Genomic DNA, 20,194 nt, shown 5'->3' on the forward strand with positions numbered 1-20,194 from the left:
CATAAAAAAAATTCTGCTGTCAAAGATTTTGGTTATCAGTTGGTCAAGCCAAAACAAAATGTTTCACACCATATTTATATTAAATTACTGGTAACCATGCTCACCATAGCAACCAAAGTTTCATTGGCCCACTGCCAAAGTCCTGATACTGTGAGTTTAATACAACCCAAATAAACAGTGTGCATACTAATAAATACGCAGTAATGGACCTGTCATTCCCACTGGCAGATCCAGTGTGGGGAGTTGGGGAGTAAGCAGAAGAGGGAAACATGCAAATAATGATTAACAGATCTGTGAACCAAACATTTAAAAAGTAATTTAAATTTATTTTGGATATTATGAAAAGTTTTGGATACTGTAAATCATAAAATGTTAAGTGGCCATAACATTTAGCAAACACCAAATTAATACCAGCAGGCAAGACTATTAATAAATGGATTTATCAGAACAATTCTATTGTGTAAACAACATAAATGACAATTAAAAAAACAAAACAATTTCTCTTCTTTTTGGGTATATTATTTTGTTTTTAAAAGTTCAGGCTTATTGAAAACATAATTCACTATTGTTTGGTATCTACGTATACTTTTTACAATATATATGAAGTATCAATAAAACAAATTCCAAAGATTTACCCGTTTTTAATATATTCGCAATAAAAAGTCGTGTTTTCCCCATCGACTGCCAAAACACCTCACGACTCCTCGAGCTAAGTCACGTGACCCTGTGACACGCTATGCGGCATAACATGAAAGCGTTATTGTGCACAGCCTTTCATACCTGACTTGACCTTTTCACACATTTGATTTGGAATGCTTTTTTTTTAAACGCGAAAATAATATTCCATTGAAATGAATTGTACGGATGGAATATTCTTTTGGAGATAGTTTTCAAATGTAAAATATGGTGAACCATTGTTTAGTCTTTGGATGTATCAAAGCTGCAGTTTTTTCGAACTTTAGACAAACCGACAATCACAGGGTTTGCATGGAACTGGTTCTTAAACTGAACCTGTGCGTAATGGAAAGGACCGTCCCAGTGCGATAGGATCTGCAGTGACCACTTCATCCCTGGGGATTACGAAAACCAGTCTAAAAAACACCTTTCCCGCATTTTTTAAATTATAGTAAACAGTATAATTCTTTTTTTGGTTATTTTTATTTAAACTAAAAAGAAAAACAGAAAAATGCAAACAAAACAAAAGTTTTAACACCTTACTTGACATTCAGTCCAGTTCACAATTGTCACATTCTTACAAAAAATAAAAGTGAAATAAGATCCACGTGTGCGCACAATCTACCAGACCCAAAAAACCCATGTAGGCATCTTAGCCATGCATGGCAGTGAACATGTATGCATCTGCAGTAATGACAAACTGTGCCACTCAAGAAAACAATTTGGAAACCAATCCTGGGATGTGTCATGTGATAGTTTATTTTCATAGTAATATTTTTAACAAGACAAAACAAAAAAGTGCTAAAATAATCCTGGGACAATAGTGTAGCATTTATGGGCTACAAAGTGAGGTCATGGGTGGTCTATAAATAGCAGGGTCACCGATCCACATCTACTCCGCCGAAACGCTGGACACCGCTAAAATTGACAGGGAAGTACCCCTAACGGATTTTATCCTTCTTCGTCACCAAAATGTCTGAACTAGCATCCGTTAAGAATCAGCTGTTTTTCAAAAAATCATTATCTGCAGTCACCATGTTGACCTACTAACAGCATGAGTGGCATCTGCCGCATGCTACATCACAGGTTTGATGCAATACAAATCGACTGGATCAGTGTTTTTTCCCCCAAGCGTTTTATTAAAAGTCACTTTATTAATAATTGGGGTGGTATTTTGTTTTTTATTTTTAATAATGTAATCTTTATGTATTGTTTATATATACTGTGTATTAAAAATGTGCCTTGAGCTTGGACCTTTAAAGAAATGTTATTTTACAAATGTGTGGATTATTATTTATTTATTTTTTTAAATACAGAAATGCAATACTGAAAAGGTATAACTTGTATCTGTATATCAATAATGACAATAATAAATTTAATCTTAAAATAGGTGTGCACTGTTTAATAATAATGGCAACCTTTTGAATGTCTTTCGAAGATGATAGATGAATGAAAATAGAATCAGTGAAACATGAAATTGTTAACAATCAATCAATCACTTTATTTTGCCGAAGCTGAAATCAGCCATTGGCTGAAACATACAAAATGCAATGTGTGGTCAATAATACAGTAGTGTTAAAAATATATAAATAAAATATGTTACAAAACTACATTTAAAAATGAGAAAATACAAAACATGGAAATGTATACAAGATTTAATGATTAATAAGTAATAATAATGATGATAGATCTAGTACAATTTTCTTTGATTTTAATGCTAATAAATTTATAAACTTGTTATATGAAGGCCAGGCACAGTAATATTTCTTCAAGAATCGTAATCTAATATCACAATAACAAGGACAAACAAGTAAAAAGTGATATTCATCTTCAATCTTTTTTAAATTACAAAGAGTGCATAGTCGTTGTTCTCTAGAAATACTGTTATGTCTTCCATTTTCAATATTGATATTTAACACACCACACCTTAAGTTAAACAAAGCAATTCTGTACTTTGTACAAAATATGCTATCTAGATATGCTTCATAACAGTAATTAGTTTTGAATTTGCAATAGTTTCTTAAACGTGAAAACATTGAGATGCTAGCAAACACATTTTGCATAAACTGATCTTTAAGTCTCTGTTTAATACTTTGTGATGACACAGCTGATGCATCTTTAGACAGCAACCAGGCACAACAGATTAAATACGACTGTGCAGACACATTGTCTCTCTCCTTCTTTTAAAATTTCTTTATATAATAATTATTTTATTTTGAGAAAAACTACTATCAGTTGCTAAGAAATATGTAGCATATATAATAATCCACAAATATTATTTATTAATTATCAGTATCCATTACTATTGCCCCTGCATGTGCTGTAACCTCACCGTGGTGCAGGGGTGTAACATTCTCTTTGAGAATGGCCAATACAGCACAAAATTGAAGTTTTGAGTAAAATTCAGTATCCGTAAAATTCTGTGATATTTGTGTTTTTGCACAGTTCTTTACACTGTTTTTGTTTAAGTCTTGAATTTTTATATTGATGTTGATCATCACTTTATTTATTTGCATTACCATAGTTTGACACCCAATAGCCGATGTATTTTTCGTGCTGGGGTGACGTTAAACATTCATTCATTCATTCATTACTATTGAGCTGTATTTGATTTACCAAAATACAACAGCATGTAACTACCAACTTAAAGAGCCACAGCATTATTGCATACTGTCTACATTGATAATAATAACACAGGGTTTTATTTCTCAAATTTGACTTGACGCCCATTGCTTTGATTTTGGGAATTTTAGCGTTGTTTTACAAAAAGAGAGAATTTTCAGTTTTATTTAAAAAATATCTATTAAGTTTAGTTAGAATTTTAAAAAGTAATACTATACAATGCATTACATGTACTTACATTTATTCAAATTAATATATCTTTTTTGCATTATGAAACATTTTAGGGGAGGGAAGCCAGGGGTGTTTAATGTGTCAAGAGTTACACACTATTTTTAAAATATATCTTTATATAATAATAATGAGCATTCTGAATACTGCTAAAGCAATACATGTCCCCTATTGAGCCCAACAAATTTTTGTATCTCCTAATTTCAAGGGCCATAACTCAAAAATGGGTAAATTGCCATAAAAGTCAAACTTGATCTGTAACAGTAAACAGTAAAGCTATACACAAAATTTCAGTATCTCAAAATATTGTGAAAAAAAACAACATCAAAAAATTATATGTGGAACAGACGGACAGACAAACAGATGAAAGGATGGAGATGAAACCTATAGTCCACTCCAGTTGAACATGTAGGGGACTTAAAACTGGGAATTATTTACATTCAGATTGGGAATTTATTACTCCAAAATTGGGAATAAAAAACGACATAGCCTTTTGGGAATGGTGGGGATGCATGGTGTCAATTATTGGAGACTAGAAACTGCTGGTAAAACCCTGTAACACTTGTAAGAAAAGCACAGAATATAGTATAAGGACAATAAATATCTATACTGACTTACCATTTTTGGTGGTGGGTAAAATATCTTAAGTAATGAAATTTAATGTGATAGAATCCTACTGTTTGTATGGCATCACTAAATAAGATAATATTCTACACTTGCTAATATTTCCTGGTACATTAGTATGAACTGTTGTAACCATTTGATAGGGTATCATATCAATAAGTAGGTCATACCCTTGGCAGCCTATATCAGTAGATAACACAACGCAACAGTTAGAAAGATAACTATACATCCCATTTCAGCAAAACATTTAAGTGCTTTTTGTCAATAGTTCCAGCTTGGCTTGACATAGAAATGGAAAACTGTTTTGGAAGTAACAAACATGTTCTGTTTTTATGTGCAATTTGCAAAAACATTGCTCAGTATATAAATAAAACAGCAACAGTGAAGAATGTCATCTGCTCATGAAGTTTGAACTTATATATATATTTTTTTATTAGTTACCCTACTAGACTCTATATTTTGATTGTTCTTTTATTAATGTGTCTTTACCAATTGGAAATTTGTTTTGTATGTGTAAAAATTTTTTTTATTAAAAATAAGAAGAGGAGAAAAATTCTAATTTCAAATACCGTATTTTCCTGTGTATTATGCGCACTTTTTCCCCAGAAAATACAGGTTAAAAATGGGGGTGCGCACTATACATAGCAATAGAAAAAATATCTTTTAAAAATGTCCAGCGATCACCCATGAAAAATCGCCGATCGGTAGTTTACGGTACTTTACAGGTTATTGACAGTGTTCATTACAACGAAACGCCCAAACCCTCTTAAAAATCGCTTTTCACTTGTGATGGTTGTAATAAATGCAAAATAAATCAACAAAAGTATCCATACCTCGCTAAAAAGTACAGAAAAATGACAAAACTGGACCGTAAATATTTTTAATTTCCATGAGATTTAATTCGGCCATTTCTGGCAAACCGGAAATATACCACACTATTATAAATTTAGAAATCTCGCGCATTCACGTTAGCCACGAGAACGAAATGTAATATGCTATATTTTTGTTTTCATATATTTTTAGTAATTTACAGTGTATGGGGTATATAACTGTTTTGATTTATGCACGTGTGAGTCTGTGACATGTGACTACGCAAGTACTAGCCTTTATTTAATGTGACATGTAGGTCTATGTACTCAAATACCTAACTTAAGTTTTGTTTCTTGAATATACCGCTTCTTTCACTTTTTGTTAATTTTGGTGACGGGGAAAACGGTACATCTTGTATTCACTGTCGATTTTGTGGTTTAAAAAAACGGTGCGCATTATATTGTGGGTTTTTTTTCTTTCTTGGAATAAACTTTCAAAGTGGGGGGTGCGCATAATACATGGGAAAATACGGTATTAATATGCTAAAAAAACAAGAACATTTTTATTATTTCCAAAACAGTTTTGCTTTTTCTTTTACTCAGGCCAACTAAAATTATTGACAGAAAACTTTTAAATGTTTTGCTGGAATAGGGAATAAAGCCAATCATTTGAATATTTCCTCATTCAGCAATATGACAATTAATTGGGATGGGCTTACACTAACAATCTTACACCTATTTAAAAGTGGTGATAACCTTTCTAAGTTGTGATGATATTTTTTTAGAGATAATATTTCCTAGAAAAATCCTTTATCATTGTGACGTTTCTCAGAATAAGACAGTGTTTCTTTTACCTGACAACAAATACATTTCAGACACAATTTGTGACTACACATGAATTATGTAATAAATATAAATAAGGAAAGCTTGATAATTTGTACATATGACTACAGGATACAGTAATAAAAATTTACTTCATTAAATGTTTTTTAAATGCTTCTCCATGTTATGCACTGAATGAAGTTTTTAGTTTTTGTTACACTTGGTGACAGCTACATTTTGTGATTGTTCAGTGCTGACTGAAGTTAAGACAAATGCTCATAAATGGTAACAGGTGGTAAAAATAATATTTTCTTTCATAAGCTATTCAACCTCAAGATTATGTAACAAAATGGATTAACAAATTGTTAATCTCAGTTAGCCCCTTTTACATAACACTGTGTAACATGCATCAGAATAATTGGTGCAATACATTCAATACAATAGTTTCTCAATAAAACAAGAACGCACCTACCACACACAGACGTGTAATCATTTAATTATGTAATAAATACATATATAGACTATCAATGGAAATGAGAAACTTGCCTCAGTGACATATTGGTTAACTATGTGCTTTAAGGCTGACAGGTACTGGGTTCGCATCCCAGTGGTGGCTCCTAGTATACCAGGGAGATACATTAATGAGAAATGTGTATCATGTGAGTGTGTGTGGTTCTGTGTGGGTATGGGAAGAGTACATCGATATTCACTGTAACTTGTCTACAGAAGCTTGGCAACATCTCATCGACTCTGTGGTATTTATACCAACTTTATGTGTATATATTCCAATTTTCAAAACAAATAATGTAATCATATTGACAATTCTAGAAATTGGAATAACTAGAATCCCAAATGAACGACACAGAATTCAGTTCTGATTGGATTCCGACAATTGCCCAGATAGATGTTATGTGAGCAGAATCAAACCTAACGAATGTTGGTGTTTACATGTGTCCCCAGTGCATTCACTTTTCTGGGTTGACACAATTTAATATTCACGAAAGTAGACATTTGTATTTCATAAATTGTAAGTACAGCAACACTTATTCGAGTTATAATGAATGTGTTATTTTCATGTTGATGCGTTAAGCATTATTAATACATACATATGGTTCTGCACAAATAACAGTGAATAAATATTAATCAACCAATCTAGGGCTTTAGTGGCAAATTTGTTCAAGTGGTGGAATTTGAATAATAGTCCTCGGTGAATTTTTACACTCCCATAGTTTGCTGGGCTTAAATCAGGTGACCTGTGAAAAAGATTGCATAATCCTTGTCACGAAAAAAGCATTTACTTAACATCCCAACACACTGTCTCAAGATAACTTGTCACATTGACTATTAATTATATAGATAAGACGTTTTTTAATACGTATTTTCACACAGAAAGAATAACATACTAGTATACAATGACACTTGAGGTACTAGTCATCATGGTTGGACTGAACAATAATTTTAATAATAATAATTTTCTTTGACTCTGTGCTAACTTTTGACATGACTAAACAGGGATTTTTCACAGAAAAAAGGCACAAAATTACGTCCATCTGGAAGGAGAACAGAGTAGTTTGACGAGGATGGTTGTAGGTTTAATGTAGTATCATAGTACTAATAGAGAGTCATGAGTGGTAGGTCTTGACATTTAGGAAGGAAGGAAATGTTTTATTTAACGACGTACTCAACACATTTTATTGACGGTTATATGGCGTCAGATATATGGTTAAGGACCACACATATAGAGAGTGGAAACCTGCTGTCGCCACTTCATGGGCTATCCTTTTCGATTAGCAGCAAGGGATCTTTTATTTGCACCATCCCACAGACAGGATAGTACATACCACATCCTTTGTTACACCAGTCGCGATGCACTGGCTGGAACGAGAAACAGCCCAATGGGGCCACCGATTGGGGATCGATCCTAAACCGACCGCGCATCAAGCAAGCACTTTACCACTGGGCTACGATCTGCCCTGTCTTGACACTTAGTGAATTCTTCAACCTGGAAAATGTTGCCCTGTAACATTAAAATCAAGCCCTTTGCACTCTACAGTACATGTACTTGTGCTAAGCATGGTGTAATCAAGTGATAACCTAAATAACTGAAAATGAGTAGTGTTTCTTCAATAAGAGCAACAAAAAAAGGGAGGGGGGAAGGCAGTCATATCTATGATTCATATCCACAATTCAGGTGTCACATGTCCCAAACATGACTTGCACCTCTCAACAAACATGTGACACGTACCCCAATAGGGATCACCATGAAAGTTAATAAACTGGTGACCTCAAAGCTCACTCGGATAAACAAACCAGTATGGCAGTGTTGATATGGCTTTCATAGAAAATGTACAATGAAGTGTTACTGATCATCTGCAAATGAAGGATTAAAGTTATATCTTTAGTGAAATTACATGCTGTAGATTTTTAGCATATTTTTGCTATAGACCTATTAGCTGCAAAAATTTAATCAATTTGCTGTAGACCACCCATTAAAGAATTAACATTTGCAAGTTTGAAATATCTATGACGTCACAGGTATAGATTAAGTTAAAATATTTTTTTAAAGTCAAACTGAATTTAAATCGACCTACAGTCTGATTTAGACAAGATGTCTGCATTAAATCAATGCAGACTGTTTGGAGTGCATCACAATTACACATTTAATATATGCTTTTCAAACCTGTTCATACAGCAGTTAAATACACATTTTGGCACCTGGAAACAAAATATTTGTTACAAATCTGAAACATTCTGTGACCTGTTTTGGTACTTGCAAATAATCGTTTCTTGTGTTTTGCTTAAGATGATGAGAATGGTGCCTGGCAGAAGTTCCATAAACAATGACACAAACAACCTATATGCATTAGACAGCACACTGGTGATTTTAAAGTGTTAATGTTTAGCCAGACTGATTTAGGATGAATGGGGAAGGGGGGGGGGGGGGCAGAATCCGGGATGAGAGGTGGGTGGGTGTGTGAATAAAAAGAAAGAAGTGAATCAAGCATACAGTCACACAGCAATATCTATGTAGCAAGGCACACTCAGAGCAACCTACCTCCCTCAGCTGTGCCAATCTGGATGGAATTGTGGAAGGTTTTGAAACGGGATCTGCCCTCCCCTCAGGTGAAGGAGCGTTTAAATCAGCAGCTGAGTGTACCACTGACTGCCCAACAGGAGAATGTTTAAGCTGCCTCTGAAATATAATATCTTCGTTACATCACCTGCGGAGAGATGGCCACATTACTTGGCTGCCAGTTTTACACTTACTGCCAATATTATGTAAACATACAAAATCAGATGATTAAGTTTTTGATTATGAGGTATTATAATATTCAGCATTATAATGGTAATAACAAAGAATTAATAGTGATCCCACTTTTTCTAAGCATAAAATTTCCTAGATAAAGATATGATAAGATAAAATGTATTGCATTTAAACATCCCACATAGGAACGGAATGCACAAAATAACACCAAAAAGTTGCAATTTCAACAAACAATTGATGACTATAGTTTTATGCATATATACATATACATATATATGACCACTACAATCTATTCATTATATTGGAAAACCAACTTGCAAATAACACCTATGCTGGCTGGGTCCTGATTTTTCATAATAAAAATAAACTGCTCTTTGGGTGTCATATTTAAAAATGAAGGGTTGTAGTTTCCTATGTTCTATGATTTTGTTCCTGAATATTCCACATTTAAACTCATGCGCTGTTAATGTTAGACAATATAACTACTAGAAAACAGCAACATAAATTTCATATTATTTATTTATGACTGTGCACTGTAATATTAATAATATAATAATAATTTAAAAAATTAACTGCTTGAATGAATTTCACAATAAATTGCATAACTTATTCTTCACTTCTTTTTCCCACTTTTTATAAATGTCATGACCTTTCCCTGACTGAAAATGTATTTACCAGACTGAAAATTAATTTATAAAAAGGCAATTCCCCAACCAATGGGTATCCTCGAGTTATTGATAGGTACTTTATAATGTATATACTTTATAATGTAAAGTCTGTCAAGGTGGACACAAATTGTGTATTACAACATTCCACATGTTTTGCAGGTAAAAACACAAATTTCCCTATATCAATCTAAAATCACTTGAAAAATATGATAAACTATGTTTTAACACTAATATTCATTAAATTCAAAATATACTTTTAGAGCAAGTTAAGAAAGACATTTATTTTGAACATCGTTATGTCAAAAGTCATATGACACCAATTAAGTCTCAAAGGGTTTTCTGAAACTGTTTTCAGTTTTCCAGGTTAGTGACCTGTTTAACACAAGTTTAAAGTGATCATTTCTTAAATTAATTATTCTTGTAGTTGCCTCAAAAACCCAAACCAAAAGACATCCCCAACCCCCACCACCAAAAAACCCCCATTGATAAAGACAATACTTTGTACTGAAATTAACTAAACCACTTTCTCACACCAGTATCCATTTCAGTTTCAGGCATCTTTGTTCTCCGACGCCATATAACTGTAAATAAAATGTGTTGAGTGTGTCGTTAAATAAAACATTTCCTTCCTTCCTTCCTTCCTTTGTACTGAAATTTACTAAACCATTTTCTCACACCAGTATCCATTTCATTTTCAGGCATGTCCACCCTGAGCACGGCCTCTGACTTCATTAGTGACCAACTTCAGGGTTACTGGCAATAACATCTTTTCCCCTCCACAACCTTTTATACTTGCCTTTCTCCCCATAAGCAGTGTGGCAGAAGCAGTGTGAGTACCCCCCCCCCCCCCCCCCCCCCCCCCCCCCCCAAAAAAAATATATATATTCTGGCTACACCAATGTCCAGGGTCAGTGCACGTAACAACAAAAAACAAATGCAAATGAATTCTTACCTGAGGACTAGTCACTGTTGTCTGTGTTTCTACAGTATGACACGCTCCTAATGGAGATGCACTTGCCAGATTACCTGTTCTGTCAGGCCCAGTAGTCTCAACTGCAAAATCAGAAGCAGATTTTCTATTCAAAAACCCAGCAGCCCAGTGTGCAACACAAAGTACTTAATCTGCCTGTTGGAACTTATTACAGTTTGTGAAGTAATTAACTCAAACCTGTTCTGGCCTACAGTTCGCTTGTGGTGGCCTTGTTGGTTTGGTGTGCTAATCTTCCTTAAAGCATTATATTTGTATATATATATACGTGTCACAAGCTTTCATTTGGGCTCTTTTTCTTTTATTTCTTTCCCCTTTTAGCTTTTCAGGCATTGAATTTAGGGATAACTGTTTAGGATTCCATTGGAGCACCAACTGAAGTAATACCGATATTTTGAGATTTCATCTCATAATGCTTCCCACGCATAATCTGGGATTCACAGAAGCATGGAATCGTGATAAATTTCAGCCAGCTTTCACTTCTCTCTTCATGGCAGCCGGCTCAGGGGCTAATTATGACAAAGCATCGTAAGCCTAGTTTTACACCTAAACGTAAATCTACAACTAAACCACATTTCTTATTGCTATTAATAGTACAAATAAAATAGTTTAAATACACATATTTCAGTTTATTTTGTCCTTAAAATGTGTCATCTTCTGTAATGATGTAAGTTTCTGTGTGAAATATATGACAATGGTTACAGCAATATTTTTTAGACTTCAAATGAATTTCTTAAATAATACAAATATGCAATGAATAAATTCCTTTACAAAAATAAATAAGGTACATGTACTAGTAAATGATACATATGACTATAAAAGAAAAATCTGTCAAAAGTAAATCTGTCAGTTATCTATAATCATAGTTTGACATCATTTCAACTTTTAAAATTTTTGGCTGGAGGAAATGTCTTCTTCTTTTATTACTTCATTATGCACTTTATTTTGAATGAATGAACAAATATTCAAATGGCACAACCACCCCTCAAATTTATTTTTTAAATAACTAAAAAACCCTACAGAAAAACAAAAAACAAAAAGAAACAAACAGAAACTAATGAAAGTTTCAGACAACTTAGTACGAATGCCAACATAAAAAAAAATGAACCAGTGACAACATAAAATAACTAAAAAAATTTAGAACAAAAACATTTATGGTGAAAACTCAAAAACAGTGTAGACAGCATTGTTAAACAAACTGGGTCATCATCAAAATGTACCAAGAATGAGCACAGAACGATTAACACAGTATATATAAGATGGTGTTACTAATTATCAGCATTTTCACACATGTATAAACAGTATGCTGGAGGTAGAACATTATTGCTAGCATACTTTAAAACAATAAGAATAGTGATAATAGCCAACACTTTTGCTAGACATTTTTGAGAAAATGCTTAAAATTCTGCATGGCCCCAATTAACGTGCTGGAATGTGAAATTTATTTAGACTTTGCCAACATGATTTTTCTGTTTCAAATTAAGTAGATATATATTTTAGTTACTATGTGGTGTAATTATGATATACATAGTTCCAACCATAAAAACCAGAGATACCACAAGGAAATTAGGTAAATGTTGAACCACTCAGATAATTAAAACTGGTATGCCTTTATAATAGCATAAACACCCAACTGATCGGCATTTAGCACTGGCATAGAGTATCCACCAGAGAAGTCTATTGGCTTGATCCTCTCCGGGAGACATCTACAGAAATCAGAATACTATGACTAGTCTATCACAGTCTATGAGTTTAAAAATGTACATACACAATTAACCCAAGAGTAGCCTATGTGGAAGCATGTGGTTTCTTCTTTCATATTCTTGTTGTCATTTGGTAAGTGCAGCTTATGTGGTGGCAGTGGGTTTCCCAGTCCTCACCACTAATAAAATTTAGGGGAGTGATTGATTGCTAACCGAACTTTGATTATGGGGAGCTATTTGAGATATTACCACATTGAGCAGTGATATTTTATCCTTTTGTAGTACTATTTTAAAAATTATTTTTCTCAAGCTAAGAGGTGCTAAAATTACTCCCTCCCTCCCTCCCTCCCTCTCTCCCTCCCTCTCTCTCTCTCCCTCCCTCCCTCCGGCTCTCTCTCTCAGTGGAATGATAAGGAGTCAGATATAGCTCTCTTTAAACAGAAAAGTCAGCTTTCCTCATTTGCAATCTTGAACAATGTCAAAATAACCTTACCAAGCGAGTTGCTGTTTAAAATGCTCTGATGTGTCATTAAACAAACATTCCTTTCCTTAGCTTTAGTAGCTAATGGTCAAAACAAAGTGCCCAGGCATCATTACAAAAACAAGCATTTCTTTCTTTTCAAATACACATCCACACTGTTTAAAAAAAAATCCAGAAAAAGAAAATAATTCCTCTATGATGGAATAACTGACAACCTGACATCGCATGTGATGATGGCATGGTGCACTGCCAAATTTCCCTTTCAGTTTTTATACAAGTCTGACCACACACCGAGATCATTCTAACAAGAAGCGAGTGATTAATGATCACTGTGGCATGTAGACAACTACAGTAGCACCGAGATGGCAGCTGGACTACCAGAGTGGCAAATGTACCAATGTACTTCTGGGTTCAACATGCCAAAATAAGCAGACGTGCAGCAGAACGTTGCCAGACCAATTTCACAAATGACGTGAATGACATCTCAAGGTGCTGGAGACCTCGTCTGACCCTTCACAAACACCAGACAGCAGAGCTGCTCCTGTTGGTGATAGTGATAATGATGATGATGATGATGATGATGATGATGATGATGATGATGATATTTTATATCCAATTAAAGTTTTGGCGAGCTGTTTTTACCTGACTGTCCAGGCCAAAGGGGTTACAAGGATATTGTTGAAAAAAGCTACCATGACTAATGAGCAAAAAGGCAAGGAAGATGACAGAAAAATTTGAAGTCATTATATACATCAATAGTGATGCACTTACTAAGACAGCGCTGACACTGGGATACAGTCTTATCTGCTTTAAAACAAATGACATGACCACTGATACTATTATAATAATAATAATAAATTCTTTATTTAGTGAGGGTAACACAGTTAGCAAAAGCCAATCTTCCATGAAGCTCTCAGGTACAAACAATACATACCGTATTTGACCGGAAATAAGCCCAGGGGGCCAAGACAACTCATTGTGAGCTTAGCATGGGGTGGGCTTATTCCCAGACAAGGGGCCAGTTTTGTTGAGAAAAAAAAATGATAATAATTAAAATAAATAATAATAATTAAATGAACTAGGAAGAAAACAAAAAACGTTCAGTAGCATATAGCATATCTATTAATTAGTGTTCCATTTGTTATTAATAAATAATAATTGTTTATTAATTAAATTGTGGGTTTTTTTTACTAGTATCTAATTATCAGAAACACACCTTCTATGTTACAATTACTTACCAGTGAGGTTTATTTACATCCAAAATTTAATGCTGAGAAGACTTAAAACAACATCAATTAACAACAAACTCAATAGCGTACACACGTTTCTGACACAGGCAGCCAGCTTACACTACAAAAAATTGTCAATCTAAGGTCATTGTTCTTAGCCAATCAAAATATGGTATTTGCTTAATTAGCATTAACTGTGGACCCAGTGTGGTGGTAAAAATAGACATTGGTTTTTAGTTCATACTTGGGCTTGGATACTTCAAAGAAATACTGCAAGCATGAAATTGAAAACAATGTTACACACTGTTATTGTTAGACTGCTAAATCTCACTGGTGGGTAAAATATTGTGTTACATTTGTGTTTAATTATCTGCAGGAGGTATGACCTTTTAAATGAACTTTGAGCAAACTTGCAATTTCGTGTTATTTTAATTTATAAGGTGACGAAGTTGGGGGTGGGCTTATTTACGAATGAGGGCCTAATTTCTTAAATGCTATCAAAACGGAGGGGGGCTTATTCAAAGACATGGGCTTATTTCCGGTCAAATACGGTATATGGCAATAAACATATATACAAATGATATTATTTTAGAAAACATTTCTTGAGTCTATATTTAAAAACAGCAGTATTTAGCGATGATCGGATAGCTTTAGGTAATTGATTCCAAAGTACTGGTCCAGAGTAACTGAAAGCATGTTTAAATAAAGACATTTTAGGTTTTGGAATTAATAGATTTCTATCCTCTACATTTCAAAAATTGTAGGAATTGTTTTCTCCAACATATATTAATAAGTTTAAAAGATAGTTTGGGGCTTCATTACAAAGACATTTATAAATTCAAAAGAGTATCTGTGGCTGGAGGCTGGAGTAAGAGGTGGATGGAGCTGTCCATTAACTAAATCCCAACCCCATTCAGTTGGTAGTAAGTCACAACCTAACCACTATTGTACCTTAATATAAACACACATGGAATGTTCTGTTGCTGCTGCAGATGTTGGTGGAAGAAATGCAAGCTGGAATTTGGTGTGAATTGGACATTTCATAACTGCTTCCATAAAACAGTGATATCTGTGCTAATGTTGGACTCGGAGCTCCATAAAGTGCCAGTAGGAACTCTTCACCAGCAGATTAACAGAGCATTCAGATGAGGAGGGGTCATTGAAAACATCCACACATTTTCTTATATTAGAACGCTTCAACAGTAGCTTGAATGCTTTCTTCTTCCCTTGTCTAAAAAGGGCACAACCTGTTATTACATGCAGAAAGAACAGATTATGGCAGAATCCCACTGGTCGACGGCACTGGGCATGTCTAATATGATACACCTTCCCTTTTTTACTCATATCCCAGCTTGCTCCAGTTGCACTGTCAAACCCTCAATCATCCTGTTCTTGTTCCCCCATTTGTCAAAAATCGATCTTGTCTAATGGTGAAAGGCATGTTATCAGTCTAATGGTGATAGGCATGTCATCAGTGAACAACATTTCTGTGGCCTGGAGCTTTTCGGTGCTTCGATGCTGATCTACAGTCTTTATGCTATGAGCATCACTGTAGCCATCAAAAATGACATAACTGGTTTGTACCAAAGTGCCTTTGTACATAGGATATATATGTGCTGTAGGAGTCACTGTATGACCTATTTTGTGGCTATACCACCCGTCGCAGCAGATAACCTCTGTCTACTATGAACATGTTATCAAAATGTCACTGTTTACTTTTCAGTGATATTTGAAATAACTATGTTTTCCCGTAAGTTGATGACAGCTTTTTCTATTATTTTATGTGTTTCTGTAATTAAAATGTCCTATTTTCTGAAGAAAAAAAAGAACCAAAATTGGCAGGTGTTAGGACATTTCATAAAAGTATGATGTCATTATCGTTATGGTAAATTTATATCACATGTGAAACTCCGGGGCTATTAGTATGTTGTTTCTTGTAGTTACAGGAAGGAATTAATCTGCCAAGTTATTCCTGTTCCTGTAATACAAACATTTTTGGCTGAGAATTCCCAAACAAAAATGCATGCTTGCAGCTAGGTTGTTGCAAGGTAGTTACAAGGTTGATACAAGGTAGTACAAGCAATGCAAGCTATTTGCAAGCTAACATTTAGCTCGCGTAAGGTAGTCAGTATTTCTGAAAGCTTGCCGCATGCATGTTTTCATTTGTGAAAGCATGCGCAAGCTTGCTGCATGCATATCTTCAACTGTGCAAGCTTCCCGCAAGCATGTTTTAATTTTTGCTAGCTTGCTGCAAGCATATCTTCAACTGTGCAAGCTTCCCGCAAGCATGTTTTCATTTTGCAAGCTTGCTGCATGCATATCTTCAACTGTGCAAGCTTCCCGCAAGCATGTTTTCATTTTTGTAAGCTTGCTGCATGTATATCTTCAACTGTGAAAGCATGTCTACACTTATGGAGAAAAAGCTAAGTCCAAATCATTTTCATGTTGTTGTTTTTTTAATTCATAACTTCTCATATGATTTATCAAATTAAGTGGGAACATTGGCTAAACAACCAAACATACATGTTACAGATTTAGATAGTATTTACAATAATAATTAAAACAAAATTAATATTAATACATACGAATGATAATACAATATGGTTAAAACAGAATCATCTTGTAATAATTGGATTTTCAATTGGCCCCAAAAATAATAACATATGCATGGCCATGAGAGGATGACATGGGCCATGTTTGGTTGAAATTAGCCTGGTGGAATTTGAGATGTTGAAAATGTCTGAGCCAATCAGAGGCCAGGGTGGCCATCTTGGATTTTGAATCAGCCACAAAAATAACAACACTTAGTAAGTCATGAGAGAATCATTTGGACTAAGTTTGATTGAAACCTGCCTGGTGGACCTTGAAAAGAAGCCAAAAAATGTCTCTGTCAATCAAAGGCCAGGGCAGCTATCTTGATTTAAATCTGCCCGAAAAATAACAAACATGGTCAGGGCCATGAGAGGATCATTAGGAATACATATGGTTTAAATTTGCATGGTGGAATTTGAGTAAAAGTTAAAAATGTCTCAGTTATTCAGAGGCCAGGGCGGCCATCTTGGAATTTTTATTGGCCTGAAAAATAACAACACTTGGTCAGGTCTATAAGAGGATCATTTGGACCAAGTTTGGTTGAATCCTGCTTAGTGGAACAGGAGAAAAAAGAAAACAAGAAGAAACAAACAAATGACTTTACACCACAGTGTGGATCTCCAGATAGTGGAGGAATATAACATAAAACAAGAAGAAGAAGAATATAGGACAAGGAGCTTTTTAGCATATTAGTTTAGTCAAGACTATCCCACATAAATGGAACACATCTATCAGACAGGTAAACTAATTTTGTAGCCTAAGTATCTGACAACATGTAGCACCTATTTTTTTGTTTTAACTGTTTATGTTTTTCACTTTAAAACCATTGTTGTTTTTTTAAAGAATTATACAAGATGCAAGATGGCTGCCACTGATGCAAGCTTGTAGGTAGATCGTCGCAAGCTTGCAGGAAGCTTGTTGCAAGCTTGCAGGAAGCTTGTCGCAAGCGTGTGGGTAGCTCGTCGCAAGCTTGCGGGAAGCTCGTCGCAAGCATGCGGGAAGCTCGTAGCAAGCTTGCAGCAAGGTTGTAAAAAGGTTCCAAATACTAGCTTAAACTGAACAAGCTTGCGGGAAGCTCGTCGCAAGCTTGCAACAAGCTTCCCGCAAGCTCGTCGCAAGCTTGCGGGAAGCTCATCGCAAGCTTGCAGCAAGGTTGTAAAAAGGTTACAAATACTAGCTTAAACTGAATAAGCTTGCAGGAAGCTCGTCGCAAGGTTGCAAGAAGCTCGTTGCAAGGTTGCGAGAAGCACGTTGCAAGCAGGTTCAAATACTAGCTCGAAACGCGGTAGTTACTACCTTGTTGCAAGGTTGTTACCAGCTATTTATTAAGCTTGCAATTTTTGTTTGGGTTGGCAAGCATCAGGGTCTTTGCAAGGGTATGATGTCATTTCTTTATTGTGACATTAGCTCACACTTGACACTTGGAGACTTTTAGTATGCTGTTTCTGATAGTCACACGAAGGTATCTGCCAAGTTTTATCTCTCTCCTATTTTTCTCCAATCAAAAGTTCAAAATTTACTGCACTACTGTACCAAAATCAGTGAAATCTAAAGCACTGCATGGAAAACAATTGCTTTTTGTTCTGAATACTTAATACAGACTTGGTGTGGTAGACAAGTTATTTGGTATTTGAAAAGAAACAAAAAACTATGACGTATATAACATGAATGAAAGAAATAATGATTATAAGGATATTACATTCCTTCACATTAAACAAAATACACACAAGTGACTAAAACTGGAATATACTTTGGTTTAGAGAATGAAAGGAAACCTAGCATTACCACAAAAGCTACTCCTACCAAACAGAAGTACTCTTTTATATGCATATTCCCATAGGCAGGACAGCACATGCCACAGCCAGGGGGGAAAAACCTGATGGGTCCATGAAATGAAATCAGTGTTATGCCTTGTCAAACCCCAGGTAAGCGCTCTACCACTTGGTTACATCCCTCCCTTTAATTTAGACAATTTCCACATTGTACAATGTTTGTAATATTATTATATGCTCCTTCAGTTTTATATCAATTTGGTTTATACAAGTTGTGATAGAATTCAGTTTAATGAAATTTAAATTGAGTTCACTGTGTATTCATGTGACAGAATTATGTTGAAAGTGTCTCAGTCAAGTTATACATATGGTTGTTGTTTCATTTATTTTTATGGTCAACTGAAATGGAAGGTTAGGTCATCCATCCCTGAACTATAGGATCAGACAAATAGAAAATAAATTGAAAAAAACAAACAAACAAACAAACAAAAAACAAAAACAACAATTGCAGTTAATACTGCTTAATTTTTAAAAGAACCTACATAATTTGCAATATGCTTTTAAAGCCTTTTTATAGATATCCTCTTTGGAATATGATACTGAAAAATAACATGAACACATTAAACTATCTACATTTTCTGTTTAAATAGTTTTAATTACATTGAACTATGAACGTACCTGAAATTAGCCTGCATCACGTTCACTTCACTTGCAATATAAACTATTTTGTGCACTTTTTCGTAAGAAATATTAATAATAAATTCCTATTCTCTTGTACATATGTTACATCACTTACTATTTTACTGCCTAACTACACGACAAATTATATTACAAATAATAAGGACAATGATAACTTATAATGATATAGTTACGTCATTAATTGATGTTTTGGTTTTCATCTTGTTACCTGTATTCAATTACTACTTGTATTACACGTGGTTTTATTCTTCGTTAAGTCTTATCCATTACAGTAAACCAATTTCAAATTATTTTGTGGAGCCCAATGCATTTAATTGATTATGATGACATGTTTATTATCACACAATGCTTTAACACAACATGTAACTGAATGTATCAAAACCAAGGCAAACAACTTTGTTTGAGCAAATATTTCTAGAGTTATTTCCCATGGTTTACTATACATCTTGCAGATATGGGTGTTGCCATTGCTATATCAGTCTGTTGTTATTTATGTGGAAACCTTCATAATTACCAGCTAGGTTATGCTCTAAAGGAGCAAAATATTTAAGAAGCTGACAGGATAGAAGCAACGGATCTATATAGTCCATGTATATATAGTCCAACACAGTAAACACTCGTCCTCATGCCTTGGGAATTGCACATAACATGTAGGGTTCTGCACCAAAGCATGACATTCATGACTTTCATAATGGTGATCAACAGCAAAAGTGCTGGTCAGAACTTTGTAAGTTCCAGTTGAGTTTGACCTGCTCACCCACCATGGTTAGAATCATGTATATGATAGCAATAAAAGGGTGCTCCATTTTATATCTCACTATTTCAATAATTTAATTTTGTAATTTATTGCAATGTAAACTCTGCACTGATAATAAGCAAAAAGACATGGACATAGTTAATACCCACGGTATACCAGTATGGCTCAACAGTTTCAATATACGGAAACAATATTTCCTGATATATAAAGCATACAAAACCTTTTTTTTTTTTGTATATACTTACTTAATTCAATTGGAC

The 20,194-nt window shown here is 34.5% G+C and overlaps 1 protein-coding gene across 8 annotated transcripts in view; it reads right to left on the reverse strand.

Annotated features, from left to right (window-relative positions):
* The window catches only part of LOC121372468, a 169,332-nt gene that overhangs the window by 67,335 nt on the left and 81,803 nt on the right, over positions 1-20,194 (reverse strand). For 6 of the 8 annotated variants that reach the window (XM_041498787.1, XM_041498788.1, XM_041498790.1 and 3 more), the window contains 3 exons: positions 19,021-19,077; positions 10,666-10,766; positions 8,836-8,973 (listed from right to left, as the gene is read on the reverse strand). In XM_041498787.1, the coding sequence (XP_041354721.1) occupies positions 8,836-8,973; positions 10,666-10,766; positions 19,021-19,077 (296 nt within the window). The remainder of the gene's footprint in view (positions 1-8,835; positions 8,974-10,665; positions 10,767-19,020; positions 19,078-20,194) is intronic. The other 2 variants (XM_041498791.1, XM_041498789.1) reach the window with 1 other exon arrangement.

Source organism: Gigantopelta aegis, chromosome 4 (assembly GCF_016097555.1).
Source record: "Gigantopelta aegis isolate Gae_Host chromosome 4, Gae_host_genome, whole genome shotgun sequence".
NCBI classification, from domain to species: Eukaryota; Metazoa; Mollusca; class Gastropoda; order Neomphalida; family Peltospiridae; genus Gigantopelta; species Gigantopelta aegis.